General features: G+C 39.3%; 1 protein-coding gene across 1 annotated transcript in view; it reads right to left on the bottom strand.

Moving 5' to 3' along the window:
- Positions 1-16746, bottom strand: part of LOC112623709 (cytochrome b5 reductase 4) — a 111048-nt gene that overhangs the window by 48351 nt on the left and 45951 nt on the right. The window contains exon 4 of the mRNA XM_025384324.1: positions 4979-5060. Within this exon, the coding sequence (XP_025240109.1) occupies positions 4979-5060 (82 nt within the window). The remainder of the gene's footprint in view (positions 1-4978; positions 5061-16746) is intronic.

Raw genomic sequence — 16746 nt, 5'->3', positions numbered from 1 at the left:
ATACTTATTCAAAAAATACAATAAATGGAATTAAAATTAAAGTCGATGGCTTTTTTTTTTTTTTTTTGAGACAGGGCCTCTCTCTGTCACCCACGCTGGAATGCAGCGGTGCTATCTTGGCTCACTACAACCTCTGCCTCCTGGGCTCAAGCAATCCTCCTGCCTCAGCCTTCCAAGCAGCTGGGACCACAGACATGCACCACTAGGCCTGGCTTTTATTTTATTTTATTTCTATTTCTGTAGAGACAGGGTTTCGCTATGTAGTCCAGGCTGGTCTTGAACTCCTGAACTAAAGCGATTCACCTGCCTTGGCATCCCAAAGTGCTGGGATTACAGGCATGAGCCACCGTGCCCGGATGATATGCTCTTTTTAAGATTGCATGTGGCAAGTGCTATAAAAGAGGTATACAGAAGGTGTTACTGAAGAAGCACAGAAGAAGAATGTTTCTACTGGAAGAAATTTGAAAGGACTCCATAGAAGAAGTAGTATTTTAGCTAAGTTTTGAAAATGTGTAGGCATTTGTCAGGAGTCCCTGAAGAAAAGCATTCCAGGGGGAAAAAAATGCTGAGCACTAATTGAATGTTTTACAATTATCTTGTAGCTATAATCCTCATCTCCCTTCCTTATTCCAAAAGGTTGGTATTATGTCACCATCAGATACAAGCTCAGTCTTGTTGCCAGGGATCTTATTCACAAAGTCCTAAATTTACTGTTCTACATTCCCTTATCTGCTTAGCCTTGCCAGAAGACGTCTTGGTTCTGTATAATGTATTTAATAACCATTTTGATAACCATTTTTCCTCTAGAAATTCCTCCACATCTCTAAACAGAACCCTTCGTAACACAACTTAGGCCTCATTCTTTTTTTAAAATTAAATATTATTATTTCTTAATTTTTGTAGAGACAGAGTCTCACTATATTGTCCAAGCTCGTCTCAAACTCTTGGGCTCAACTCAAGCAATCCTCTTGCCTTGGCTTCCCAAAGTGCTGAGATTACAGGCATGAGCCACCGCACCTGGCCAGACCTAATTCTTGTTTTTGATTCAGAAATCATACTTATTTCTCAAATCTTATAAAACTTAATAATTTCTGCAGCTTTAAACTATCTTTACCTTACTTTCTTCTATTCATCTTTGTAATCACCTTCTGAATCATCTTTCAATTTTGTGCATCTCTCTAACTTCTAGCTCACTAGCAGAATTAAAATGAAGATTTAATAGTTCAAACCCACATATTCTGAAAAATCCAAGGATTCAAAAGCTTTAAAAATACCAGAGTATTAATTTTTCCTAGGATCAGTTTTTCCTCCATTATTATTTAATCACAGCAAATGCTGTATTTTTAGGAGTTCATATTTCTCCCCAAGTTGGCTTCACGTGTCTTTTTTTAATCAATTCTCCAATTTGTCAGTTATTTTCCATTCCTGTCCTATCATCGGAGGTATTATGATTCCTTTCTTATTTGGAATCACCTGCACATGAATATACACATGATCAAAATTCCTCTATGAAAACAAAAGAACTGCTAACACAAACAAAACATCAGTCAGTCACACCACTACAGCAAAACACACTTTCTATTTAGGTCTATATCTGCACCCTAACCAGGGACTTCTTACCTCTACCTCCCATTCTTAATTACCTTTCCCTTAAATCTTTCTGGTAAGAATTACCCAGACAACGGACCCCATAGCAGAAGGAGCAAATTAAGGCAGCCAGGCTGAGATAGCAAACATGTCTGTCCAGTAAAGCCCACTTCAGAATGACTCCCAGCCTCCCTCTCTCCACCAGTAACTGTCTTACTTCTCCCCTATCAGTCTCTGAGCTTGTGCTTTGTCTACCTAAATTGTCCCCATTTTACCAATGAGGAAACTGAGGCTCCTAGAAGAAAGAACTTCGACTTTAAAAAAGCTGAACCTCCAACTGGCAGGCAGCCCATTCAATATTTGTCTTGTCCTTGCTCACAATGCTGTGACAGTAAAAGAAATCTCTGAAAGCAGTGTCTCAGCCCACTATGGGTCCTGGTGTCTATCTCCATCCTCAGCCCTACAGGTGCCAAAGTTTGCCTAGGAGGAACCAAAGAGCTGTCCGATGTGTGCATACCAGCTTAACACGTATGTGCCACTAATACCATCATTTTTAATAATAAAAAACTAATGCAAATAAGATGGTTTCTCTACTTCAACACTATTAATATTTTAGGCCAGAAAATCCTTTGTTGTGGTAATCTGTCCTGTGCAACATAGGATCTTTAGCAGCATCTCTGACTGCTATCAATTAGAATGCCAGTAGCATTTACTGTCGTTCTAAAAACCAAAATGTCTCCAGACATTGCCAAATGTCCCCTCGAAGAGCAAAATCAACCCCAGTGAAAAACAACTGGCATATACTAAAAGAAAACTCATTACAAAAAAGCAGGTAACATTTAATGAGGCAACTGTCTGCCTTACAAAAAGTTTGTTTATCCATGGTTTAAGTGGGCTTTTTCAATTAAATAACTCTGTAGTCCTTAGTAAGATACAATACCTACAAGCCTCAATATCTTCACTTTTAAACTGCTCTAAATCCCTCTTACATAAATATCCTATTAATGTATGGTTCTAAGTGTGTTATAGTTATTAACCACCAGACAGAGACGGCATGAAACCTAAAAACACAAAATATTAGAAACTACAACAAAGCAATGAGAAATTATGAAGAAACATTCCTGAGACTGCACTATACCACTGAAAAATATGACCACTTAAAAAATATGGCATATTGATTTTTTAAAGTACACTTATGGTCTAGAACAGTACTGTCCAAAAAAATTATAATGCAAGCCACAAGTACAATTTTAAATTTTCTAATAACCAGATTAACAAAGTAAAAAAAAAAAAAAAAAAAGGTTAAATATTTTTATTTAACTCAATATATCCAGATTATCATTTTAACATGTAAGCAAGTAAAAATTATGAGATATTTTACATTCTTTTTTCATATTGTCTTGAAATACAGTGTATCCTTTATCTATAGCATATCTGAATTTGCACTAGGCATATTTCTAAGGCTCAATAGCCACATGTGATAAATAGCTACAATAGCAGCCAAAGAATAAGGGCAAAGAGTGAGCACTCATTTTTCATCTTTACCAGAGAATGAAGTGTTCCACATATATAAATTATCAATAATTGAAGTTGACCTTTTCAAGCAAAATTTCTCCTTTCGTTCATTATTAATACATCTTTTTAAATAATAATACAAACCATAATCCTTTTTATTTTATTTTTTAAATTGAGACAGAGTCTTGCTCTGTCACCCAAGCTGGAGTGCAGTGGCGCCATCTCGGCTCACTGCAACCTTCACCACCCGGGTAAAGCGATTCTCGTGCCTCAGCCTCCTGAGTAGCTGGGATTATAGGCTCCTGCCACCACGCCCAGCTAATTTTTTTGTATTTTTAGTACAGACGGGGTTTCCCCATGTTGGCCAGGCTAGTCTCGAACTCCTGACCTCAGGTGATCCACCGGCCTCAGCTTCCCAAAGTGCTGGAATTACAGGCGTGAGCCACCTTGCCCAGCCTATCATAATACTTTTTAAACAAAGGATTATGATAAACACAACTCATTATTTGCTTGATAATAACACAACTGTATTATGTTTTATACTCTGAGTCTGTTAGTTTTTCTGATTTCTTCCTAGATACCCAGGCGTTTTACCACTGCCAGACTAGAAACCATCAGATGAACTGAAAACTAACTTCCCAGAGCTGTCCAACTGTGCGACACCCAAAAAAAGTCAGGATTCCCTGACTTTGGGGGGGATGGCAGGTCACCTCATTTAAAAGACTGTTTCAAGCTTTGGGTTTAAGAGTCCATGTGTAAAATTCCTCTTCAACATATCCACCATTTCCCCCAACAACCCCCATGTTAGGAACAGTCTCTTTTCAGCCTTGATTCCCACTTCATCCTTTGTTTTCATCCATATTCTGTTCCCATTTAATCTAGGAGTTCTAATTGTAGGGTGAACACATGCCCTGATTTGCCAGAGAGTCGTAAGTTTACCCACTACTGTTCCAGCATAATTACTAAAATTGTCTTAGTTTGGACAGTTACACAGTTACCCCATCTAATGGTCTCTATCGTTAAGTCTTAAGACAGCAGAGACTGATGACCAATCCTTGCCTACAGATGAAGGGTATATAAGATACTATTAAAATAATACTTCACCTTAATTACTATAAATATTTCTTAATAACTGTAATATTTCCATACTGCCAATCAAAGTCTGTGTCAATAAAGCCTTGAAATACAAAACTTGCTAATGAAGTAGTGAAAGACTCTGGCTGAAATTTATTCCTAATTTTAGTAAAAAGGTAAGGAGTTACTCAAAAGAAACAACTATCATTCCTTCAAAGAAAAGGGTTATTAAAGTATTCCTGCTACTACAATTCCATGTCTAAGATTTTCAAAAGGTGATCTTCTAGAAAGGCTTATTAAGTAAAGAGATGACCTCAAACATCACCCAGATTATAGAGTCCCATCTCAGAGCTAGGGGGAAGAAACTGGTTATACTTTAGAAGAAGTTTAAAGTAAGAATAGGGGTTATCTATAGTGAGGGGGCAGAGTCGGAAGGTTCATGGCAAATGGGAGAAAAGGCTGGGAGGGAAAATTTCACTAACTTTTTATATTTTTTAATTTTTGAATCATGTTACTATATTATTCAAAAAATTAAATTCTAAAAAACTGATCTAAAAATCTGCCCTAAGTGTTGTAGTCCTCACACTGAACTTTCTCTAACAAACAGTCGAACTTTTAAGGGAAACTCACTATATGATTCTAGAGAGGAAATGAAGGAAAACCTTTGGAGTGGCTAGACGAGGAGGACAATGAAAATGACAAAACCATAGTGATTTGCACGAACGTAGTTGTTTAAATCCAAATTAAAGAAAAACACATGTGTACCACACTTCTATGCTGGTTTAGCACCAGCATCACTTACCTTTCAGAACAGCAGGTTTAATCGCCATTCTGCCAACGAGGCATTCTTTCAGCATGGATTCATAATTGACCCAACGATGAACCTGGTATGGAAAATAAATGATGGAAAAGAAACATTACTAACTCCACAGGATGCTCTCATTTTAGTATGGGCAAAACTAAACTTTCTGAAATCACTCTCAACACACACCTGAAAACTAAGAAGCATATTCAATTAGCCAACCAGGGAGTGATAGGCTGCACAGATAGGGATTGTTTAGAACAGTATTCTCAAAGTGTTGGGACCTTTGGAAGTTCCTGACACCCTTTCAGGTCTCCATGAGGTCTCCATTTGTTTCATGATAATACTAATAAAAAGTTACTCACTTTTTTTCAGCATCAGAGCAATAAAAGCAATGGTGGGTAAAACTGCTAGTATCTTGTATTAATCAAGGTAGTGGGTCCAAACTGTACTAGTAATTATTATCTTCTTCACCACCATGAACAGTGGAGGGAGCATGAGGAAGATATTTAAGAATACTTAAGAATATCCTTCATGAAGTAGAAAAATTACTAATTAAATTTTGACCCTTGGGTACATATTTTTATTACATTTTGTGTGACAAAGTGGGAAATTCTCAAAAAGATTAGTGTTATAAAGTATGATGGTTTCCCTGTGAAGAAACACTTAGATGACTGTTTGATTTGCAAACGGAACTGGACTTTTTTCATGAAAGGCCGTTTGGCACATGTTTACCTATATAATAAACCTGCACATCCTGCACATATACCTCAGAACTTAAAATAAATTTAAAAAAGAAGAAGACATACATGCAGTCAACCAGCAGTGAAAAAAGCTCAATATTACCGATCATTAGAGAAATGCAAATCAAAACCACAATGAGATACCATTCCATGCCAGTTAGAATTGCTATTAATAAAAAGTCAAAAAATAACAGATGCTGCAAGGTTGCAGAGAAAAGGGGATGTTTATACACTGTTGGTGAGACTGTAAATTATTTCAACCATCGTGGAAAGCAATACGGTGATTCCTCAAAGAGCTAAAAACAGAATTACCATTTGACCCAGCAATCCCATTACTGGGTATATATCCAGAGGAATATGAAGCATTCTATCATAAAGACACAAGGACACGACTGTTCACTACAGCACTATTCACAATAGCAAAGACATGGAATCAACCTAAATGCCCATAAATGACGGACTGAATAAAGAAAACGTGGTACATATACACCAAGTAATACTATGCAGCTATAAAAAAGAACAAGATTATATCTTTGGCAGGAACGTGGATGGAACTGGAGGCCATTACCCTTAGTAAACTAACAGGGAAATAGAAAACCAAATAGTACATGTTCTCACTTATAAGTGGGAGCTGAATGATGAGAACTCCTGAACACAAAGAAATGAACAACAGACACTACTTAAGGATGGAGATTGGGAGGAGGGAGAGAAGCAGAAAAAATAACTATCAGGTACCAGGCTTAGTACCTGGATGATGAAATAATCTGTACAATAAATCCCCATGACACGAGTTTACGTATATAACAAACCTGCACACGTACCCCTGAACGGAAAATAAAAGTTAAAAAAAAAAAAAAAGAAGGGCCATTTATAAGAACTACTAGTAAACAAACTGATTATTCAGACTCAGATATTTAACAGGTATTTTCTTGAAAGTAAACAAAGTGATTCTACTGTTTCCAGGAAAACAACTGATAGTATTTGTTGTCAGATGCCACCGGCGGAAATTATATTTAAACAACCTTTCTGCAAGGCACCTTCTCAATATGCCTTAAAAGTCTTAAAATAGGCCAGGAATAATTTTAAGGTGCGGTGGCTCGCTCCTGTAATCCCAGCACTTTCGGATGCTGAGGTGAGAGGATTGCTTGAGCCCAGGAGTTACAGGTTGCAGTAAGCTGATCATGCCACCCCATTCCAGCCTGGGCAAAAGAGCAAGACCCTGTCTGAAAAAAAAGGACTTAAAAATCTGCAGCTATTTTGTTGGTGGGGTAGGACACTTTGGCTTTGATCCTGGGTGTGTGCAGTAGTGTAGTCTCTATATGATTTCTTCAGGTGTAAACAGCACCAAGGATGACTGTGACTTCCTTAGTGTCTGAGGGTACAATTATTGGTGGAGGCTGAGATGAAGTTTTGCTGGTTACTAAGACCCCAGGTAGGTTAGTCTTTGGGCCCCAGTGGTGGGAGCAGAATTCACTCAGATATTTAGGAATTTACCTGAGAAAATATTTGCGTGTATATAAAGATGTAGATACCAGGATACTCATCACAGCACTACTTAAATTAGCAAAATATTGGAAACAATCTAAATGTCCAGTTGTAAAAGACCGGCAAAGGAAAATCAATATATAAAGCTATTCAATACAATACTATATAATCATTAAAATAATCAGCCAAAAAATACTGATATTGGAATCTTTATGGCATATGCCAGAGTAAATAAGCAAAAAGTACGTAAAGTATAGAAAGAAGACAGTTGACTACAGGTATTTCGTACTTGCCTCCACTAAGAACCAAGATAATGAATTGATAATCATATTCTGAATACATCATCCAAGAGAGAACACTGAAATTCAACAGTAAAGTGACAGGAGTTACGTAAAGCAAGAAATGAAAAGGAAGTGAGGCAGCCTACAGGGCTGGGATCAGCTGGGAGCTGAAAGAGACTCAGGTTGGAGAACTTTAGCAGTCCACATTCCCACCATGGACTCCTGCAATGTTAGCCACAGAAGAACCCTTTGACCCTTGCAGACCCTGACACCAAAAGAGAGAGCTGCTAGGAGATTGTGTGATGGCACTGCTACAGGGAGGAAGCTTGCACTGGGTCTCACAAGCTCCCTGAGACCTAAGCAGCTACAGTAAACGGTTATTTCAGAGCCCTAGCCCCAACAAACTGCACACCGTACTAGAACCCAGCAGCGACCAGACTGAAGTGCAAAAGAAGCATGGCTGCTGCCCCAGGAGTTTAGGTTCAAGGAACTGCCAGCTACTGCAGGCAGAGCTAAAAACAGAATTACCATTTGACCCAGCAATCTCATTACTGGATATATATCCAGAGGAATATAAAGCATGGGCTGAGGCAAGAGCAAGTCACCAGGGCTGAAGAACAGGTGGTACATTCACTCCCCATCCACTGGCCTAGGCTGCCTACCACTAAAGGCATCACCACTCTGCCTAGGGGCAGAGTATCACCACAACTGCTGTCTCCCTCCACCTGAGCATTCCACTGGTAGCCTGGGAATTGCTCCTGCCTACCATGCCTACCATGGCTGGCCTCACCCGTCTCTGCCTATGTCACAGCACAGTTTGAGGGCCAGGAGGTTGCCCAGCCCAGTACAACACACTGGCACCTGAACACTCCTCCCAGGGGCCTGAGGTTGGACATACCAACCTGGCTGCTACCGTCACAGCTAGTACCTCCTTGCACATGCCATCTCAAGGGTTAGAGACTGGCCTGCACAGCCCATAACAGCCTCCACCAACATAAGCGTGTACCACCTGGGACCCAGAGGTCATCCTGCCACTGCCACTGTCATCACCCATGCCACACCACCTGCCCAGGGGCCCAAGAACTCACCCACTGTTGCCACTACTGGGATCCAACTAGGCCACAAAGAGGCCCAAGAATCAGCTTGCCTTGATGCAGTAACCCTGGTGCCAGCATATGCCATCCTGGGGCCCAAGGACAGACACGCTTAGCCCACTGCTCCCACCACTGGGGCCCAAAGACTAACCTACCTGGGGTGTCCTAGTAACCAGCAAAACTTCATCACCGCCTCCACCAATAATTGTACCCTAAGACACTAAGGAAGTCACAGTCATCATTGATGCTGTTTACACCTGAAGAAATCTATATAGAGACTACACTACTGCACACACCAGGATCAAAGCCAAACATCACAGATATATTTACAGGAAAAATTTCTCCCATATGAAATTTAAAAAAACTGAAAAAGGGCCAGGTGCGGTGGCTCAGCACTTCGGGAGGCCGAGGCGGAGGATCACCTGAGGTCAAGAGTTCGAGACCAGCCTGGCCAACATGGTGAAACCCCTTCTCTACTAAAAATACAAAAAATTCGCCAGGCGTGGAGGCATGTGCCTGTAGTCCCACCTACTTGGGTGGCTGGGGCAGGAGAATCACTTGAACCCGGGAGACAGAGGTTGCAGCAAGATGAGACTGTACCACCGCACTCCAGCCTGGGCAACAAGGTGAGATTCTGTCTCAAAACAAAATAAAACAAAACAAATGATATACAAAACACATTCAAAAGCAAATTATTATTTGATCTAAAGAGAGAGATAAACTCCAACACAATAATAGTGGGGGAGTCCAAAATCCCATTCTCAGCATTAGACAAAATCCCATTCTCAGCATTAGATGGATCTAGAGAGAAAAATCAACAAACATTGGATTTAAACTGGACTTCAGACCAATGGACCTAGCAGACATTTATAAAACATTTATCCAGCGATTGCAGAATACACATTTTTTTTTTTTCATCAGCATATGTAACATTGTCCATGACAGATATATGTTAGGCTACAAAACAAATCTCAACATATTTTTAAGCACTGAAATCCTCTTGAGTATATTTTCAGACCCCAGTAAAATAAATAAATACTAACAGGAACTTTCAAAACCATACAAATACATGGAAATTAAACAACATGCTCCTGAATCACCATTCAGTCAAAGAAGGAATTAAGATGGAAATAAAAAAAATTTCTTGAAACAAATGAAAATGGAAATGCAGCATACCAAAACCTGGGGAAATACAGCAAAAGCAGTATCTAAGGGGAAGTAGCAATAAATGCCTACTCCAAAAAAGCTGACAGATTTCAAATAAACAATCTAACAATGTACCTCAAGGAACTAGAAAAGCAAGAAGAAACCAAAGGCAAAATTAGCAGAAGAAAAGAAATAATAACTGTCAGAGCAGAACTATATGAAATAGATTTTTTAAAAAAGATACAAAGGATCAATAAGACAAAAAGTTGATTTTTGAAAAGATAAAACAAAATTGGTAAGCCACTAGCTAGAATAACCAAAAAAAGAGAAGACCTAAGTAAACAAAATCAGAAATGAAAAGGAGACAACACAACTGATACCAAAGAAATACGAAGGATCATCAGAGACTATTATGAGCAACTATACATTAACAAACTGGAAAACCTAGAGAAAATGGATAAACTCCTGGAAACATACAACCTATCAAGATTGAATCAGGAAGAAATAGAAAACATGAACAGATCAATAACCAGTAGCAAGATTGAATCAGTAATAAAAAATCTCCCAAAAACAACAACAACAAAGGACTAGATGGATTCACTGTAAAATTTTACCCAATGTAGAAAGAAGAGTAAATCCCAATCCTCCTCAAATTATTCCAAAAAATTGAATAGAAGGGAATTCACCCTAATATATTCTACAAGGCCAGCATTACTCTGATACCAAAACCAAGTAAGTGTACAAAAGCAACAATCAAAAAAAAAAAAAAAAAAAAAAACCCACAAAAACTACAGTATCACTGATAAACATAAATGGAAAAATGTCAAGAAAACACTAGCCAAATGAATTCGACAGCACATCAAAAATACAATACAACATGATGAAGTGGAATTTATCCCAAGGAGGCAGGGATGATTTAACATACACAAACTAGTAAATGTGATACATCACATCAACAGAATGAAAAACAAAAACTGTATGATCATCTCAATAACACAAAAATAATTTGATAAAGTTCAACATTCCTACATGATAAAAACTCTCAACGAACTAGACATAGAAGGAATATACCCCAAAATAATAAAAGGCCATATATGACAAACCCACAGCTAACAACATATTGCACTGGGAGAAGTGAAAAGCCTTTTCACTAAGAACTGGAACAAGACAGGATGCCCACTTTCACTACCCCTATTTAACACAGTACTGGAAGTTCTAGCCAGAGCAATGCAAGAGAAAGAAATAAAAAGCATCCAAATTGGAAAAGAGAAAGTCAAACTGTCCCTTTTAACAAATATTATTTTGTATTTAGAAAAACCAAAAGACTCCACCAAATAGAGCTGATAAACAAATTCAGTAAAGTTGTAAGACACAAAATCAACATACAAAATTCAGCAGTGTTTCTATACGCCAATAATAAAATAGCTGAAAAAGAAATCAAGAAGACAATCCCATTAGCCATAGCTACAAAAAAAGAAAGAAAGAAAGCTATAGATAAATTTAACCAAAGAGATGAAAGATCTCTACAAGTAAAACTACAGAACACTGGTGAAAGAAAGTAAAGAGGACACAAACAAATGGAAAGATACACTATGCTCATGGATCAGAAGACTCAGTAACAATCAGAAGGAACATACAGCCCAAAGCAATATAAAGAATCAATACAATCGTTATCAAAATACCACTGTTATTTTTCACAGAAATAGAAAAAACAATCCTAAAATTCATATGGAACCAAAAACCCACTAGAATAGCCAAAGCAATCCTGAGCAAAGAGAATAAAGATAGAGACATCATATTGCCTGATTTCAAAATATATTCCAAGGCTATGGTAACCAAAACAGCATAGTATTGGTATGAAAGTAGACACATAAACCAACAGAATGGAACAGAGAACCCAGAAATAAATCCACATATTTATAGCCAACTGATTTTCAACAATGATGTCAAGAATATACACTGAGGAAAGGACACCCTCTTCAATAAATGGTGCTGGGAAAATTGGATATCCATATGCAGAAGAATGAAGATGAACTCCAATCTCTCACCATATTAAAAAATCAACTCAAAACGGATTAAAGACTTAAACAGAAAACCAAACACCGCATGTTCTCACTCATAGGTGGGAACTGAACAATGAGATCACTTGGACTCGGGAAGGGGAACATCACACACCGGGGCCTATCATGGGGAGGGGGGCGGGGGGAGGGATTGCATTGGGAGTTATACCTGATGTAAATGACGAGTTGATGGGTGCAGCACACCAACAAGGCACAAGTATACATATGTAACAAACCTGCACGTTATGCACATGTACCCTACAACTTACAGTATAATAATAATAAATAAATTAAAAAAAAAAAAAAAAAAAAAAAAAAGACTTAAATATAAGACCTGAAACTATAAAATCACTAGAAGAAAACACTGAAAAAACACTTCATGACATTGGTCTGAGCAAAGATTTTATGGTTAAGACCTCAAAAGCACAGACAACTAACACAAAAATAGACAAATGTAACTATATTAAATTTAAAAGTTTCTACACAGCAAAGGAAACAATCAAGAGAGTGAAGAGACAACATGTTGAATGGGAGAAAATATCTGCAATCTATTTATTTAATAAGGACTGATATCCAGAATATATAAGGAACTCAACCATAAAAAAAAGTAATCCCGGGGGCGGAGCAAGATGGCAGAATAGGAACAGCTCCAGTCTCCAGCTCCCAGTGCGAGCGACACAGAAGACAGGTGATTTCTGCATTATCAACTGAGGTACTGGGTTCATCTCACTGGGGAATGCAGGACAATGGGTGCTGGTCAGCTGTTGCAGCCCGACCAGCCAGAGCTGAAGCAGAGCAAGGAATCCCCTCACCTGGGAAGCGCAAGGGGGAAGGGAATCCCTTTTCCTAGCCAGGGGAACTGAGACACACAACACCTGGAAAATCGGGTAACTCCTACCCCAATACTGCGCTTTAAGCAAACAGGCACACCAGGAGATTATATCCCACACCTGGCCGGGAGGGTCCCACGCCCACGGAGCCTTCCTCATTGCTAGCACAGCAGTCTGCGCTCTAACTGCAAGGCAGCAGCGAGGCTAGGGGAGGGGCGCCCGCCATTGCTGAGGCTTAAGTAGGTAAACAAAGCCCTGGGAAGATCGAACCGGGTGGAGCTCACAGCAGTTCAAGGAGACCTGCCAGTCTCTGTAGACTCCACCTCTGGGGACAGGGCACAGCTAAAAAACAACAACAACAACAACAAAAAGCAGCAGAAACCTCTGCAGATGCAAGCAACTCTGTCTGACAGCTTTGAAGAGAGCGGTGGATCTCCCAACACGGAGGTTGAGATCTGAGAAGGGACAGACTGCCTGCTCAAGTGGGTCCCTGACGCCTGAGTAGCCTAACTGGGAGACATCCTCCACTAGGGGCAGACCGACACCCTACACCTCACAGGGTGGAGTACACCCCTGAGAGGAAGTTTCCAAAGCAAGAATCAGACAGGTACACTCTCTGTTCAGCAGTATTCTATCTTCTGCAGCCTCTGCTGCTGACACCCAGGCAAACAGGGTCTGGAGTGGACCTTAAGCAATCTCCAACAGACCTACAGCTGAGAGTCCTGACTGTTAGAAGGAAAACTAACAAACAGGAAGGACACCCACACCAAAACCCCATCAGTACATCACCATCATCAAAGACCAGAGGCAGATAAAACCACAAAGATGGGGAAAAAGCAGGACAGAAAAGCTGGAAATTCAAAAAATAAGAGCGCATCTCCCCCTCCAAAGGAACGCAGCTCATCGCCAGCAACGGATCAAAGCTGGATGGAGAATGACTTTGACGAGATGAGAGAAGAAGGCTTCAGTCCATCAAAATTCTCAGAGCTAAAGGAGGAATTACGTACCCAGCGCAAAGAAACTAAAAAGCTTGAAAAAAGAGTGGAAGAATTGATAACCAGAATAATTAATGCAGAGAAGGCCATAAACGAAAGGACAGAGATGAAAACCATGACACGAGAAATAAGTGACAAATGCACAAGCTTCAGTAACCGACTCGATCAAATGGAAGAAAGAGTATCAGCGATTGAGGATCAAATGAATGAAATGAAGCGAGAAGAGAAATCTAAACAAAAAAGAAGAAAAAGAAATGAACAAAGCCTGCAAGAAGTATGGGATTATGTAAAAAGACCAAATCTACGTCTGACTGGGGTGCCTGAAAGTGATGGGGAAAATGGAACCAAGTTGGAAAACACTCTTCAGGATATCATCCAGGAGAACTTCCCCAACCTAGTAGGGCAGGCCAACATTCAAATTCAGGAAATACAGAGAACGCCACAAAGATACTCCTCGAGAAGAGCAACTCCAAGACACATAACTGCCAGATTCACCAAAGTTGAAATGAAGGAAAAAATCTTAAGGGCAGCCAGAGAGAAAGGTCGGGTTACCCACAAAGGGAAGCCCATCAGACTCACAGCAGATCTCTCGGCAGAAACTCTCCAAGCCAGAAGAGAGTGGGGGCCAATATTCAACATTCTTAAAGAAAAGAATTTTAAACCCAGAATTTCATATCCAGCCAAACTAAGTTTCATAAGTGAAGGAGAAATAAAATCCTTTACAGATAAGCAAATGCTTAGAGATTTTGTCACCACTAGGCCTGCCTTACAAGAGACCCTGAAGGAAGCACTCAACATGGAAAGGAACAACCGGTACCAGCCATTGCATGCCAAAATGTAAAGACCATCGAGGCTAGGAAGAAACTGCATGAACTAACGAGCAAAATAACCAGTTAATATCATTATGGCAGGATCAAGTTAACACATAACAATATTAACCTTAAATGTAAATGGACTAAACGCTCCGATTAAAAGACACAGACTGGCAAACTGGATAGAGTCAAGACCCATCAGTCTGCTGTATTCAGGAGACCCATCTCACATGCAGAGACATACATAGGCTCAAAATAAAGGGATGGAGGAAGATCTACCAAGCAAATGGAGAACAAAACAAAAGCAGGGGTTGCAATACTAGTCTCTGATAAAACAGACTTTAAACCATCAAAGATCAAAAGAGACAAAGAAGGCCATTACATAATGGTAAAGGGATCAATTCAACAGGAAGAGCTAAGTATCCTAAATATATATGCACCTAATACAGGAGCACCCAGATTCATAAAGCAAGTCCTTAGAGACTTACAAAGAGACTTAGACTCCCATACAAAAATAATGGGAGACTTCAACACCCCACTGTCAACATTAGAAAGATCAACGAGACAGAAAATTAACAAGGATATCCAGGAATTGAACTCATCTCTGCAGCAAGCAGACCTAATAGACATCTATAGAACTCTCCACCCCAAATCAACACAATATACATTCTTCTCAGTACCACATCACACTTATTCTAAAATTGACCACATAATTGGAAGTAAAGCACTCCTCAGCAAATGTACAAAACCAGAAATTATAACAAACAGTCTCTCAGACCACAGTGCAATCAAACTAGAACTCAGGACTAAGAAACTCAATCAAAACCGCTCAACTACATGGAAACTGAATAACCTGCTCCTGAATGACTACTGGGTACATCACGAAATGAAGGCAGAAATAAAGATGTTCTTTGAAACCAATGAGAACAAAGATACAACATACCAGAATCTCTGGGACACATTTAAAACAATGTGTAGAGGGAAATTTATAGCACTAAATGCCCACAAGAGAAAGCTGGAAAGATCTAAAATTGACACTCTAACATCACATTTAAAAGAACTAGAGAAGCAAGAGCAAACACATTCAAAAGCTAGCAGAAGGCAAGAAATAACTAAGATCAGAGCAGAACTGAAGGAGATAGAGACACAAAAAACCCTCCAAAAAATCAATGAATCCAGGAGTTGGTTTTATGAAAAGATCAACAAAATTGATAGACCGCTAGCAAGACTAATAAAGAAGAAAAGAGAAAAGAATCAAATGGATGCAATAAAAAATGATAAAGGGGATATCACCACCGACCCCACAGAAATACAAACTACCATCAGAGAATACTATAAACACCTCTACGCAAATAAACTAGAAAATCTAGAAGAAATGGATAATTTCCTGGACACTTACACTCTCCCAAGACTAAACCAGTAAGAAGTTGAATCCCTGAATAGACCAATAGCAGGCTCTGAAAATGAGGCAATAATTAATAGCCTACCGACCAAAAAAAGTCCAGGACCAGATGGATTCACAGCTGAATTCTACCAGAGGTACAAGGAGGAGCTGGTACCATTCCTTCTGAAACTATTCCAATCAATAGAAAAAGAGGGAATCCTCCCTAACTCATTTTATGAAGCTAACATCATCCTGATACCAAACCCTCGCAGAGACACAACAAAAAAAGAGAATTTTAGACCAATATCCCTGATGAACATCGATGCAAAAATCCTCAACAAAATACTGGCAAACTGGATCCAGCAGCACATCAAAAAGCTTATCCACCATGATCAAGTGGGCTTCATCCCTGGGATGCAAGGCTGGTTCAACATACGCAAATCAATAAACGTAATCCAGCATATAAACAGAACCAAAGACAAAAACCACATGATTATCTCAATAGATGCAGAAAAGGCCTTTGACAAAATTCAACAGCCCTTCATGCTAAAAACTCTCAATAAATTCGGTGTTGATGGAATGTATCTCAAAATCATAAGAGCTATTTATGACAAACCCACAGCCAATATCATACTGAATGGGCAAAAACTGGAAAAATTCCCTTTGAAAACTGGCACAAGACAGGGATGCCCTCTCTCACCACTCCTATTCAACATAGTGTTGGAAGTTCTGGCTAGGGCAATCAGGCAAGAGAAAGAAATCAAGGGTATTCAGTTAGGAAAAGAAGAAGTCAAATTGTCCCTCTTTGCAGATGACATGATTGTATATTTAGAAAACCCCATTGTCTCAGCCCAAAATCTCCTTAAGCTCATAAGCAACTTCAGCAAAGTCTCAGGATACAAAATTAATGTGCAAAAATCACAAGCATTCTTATACAC

Source organism: Theropithecus gelada, chromosome 4 (genome assembly GCF_003255815.1).
Source record: "Theropithecus gelada isolate Dixy chromosome 4, Tgel_1.0, whole genome shotgun sequence".
Lineage (NCBI taxonomy): Eukaryota > Metazoa > Chordata > Mammalia > Primates > Cercopithecidae > Theropithecus > Theropithecus gelada.
This window is presented reverse-complemented; position numbering and strand designations above follow the sequence as displayed.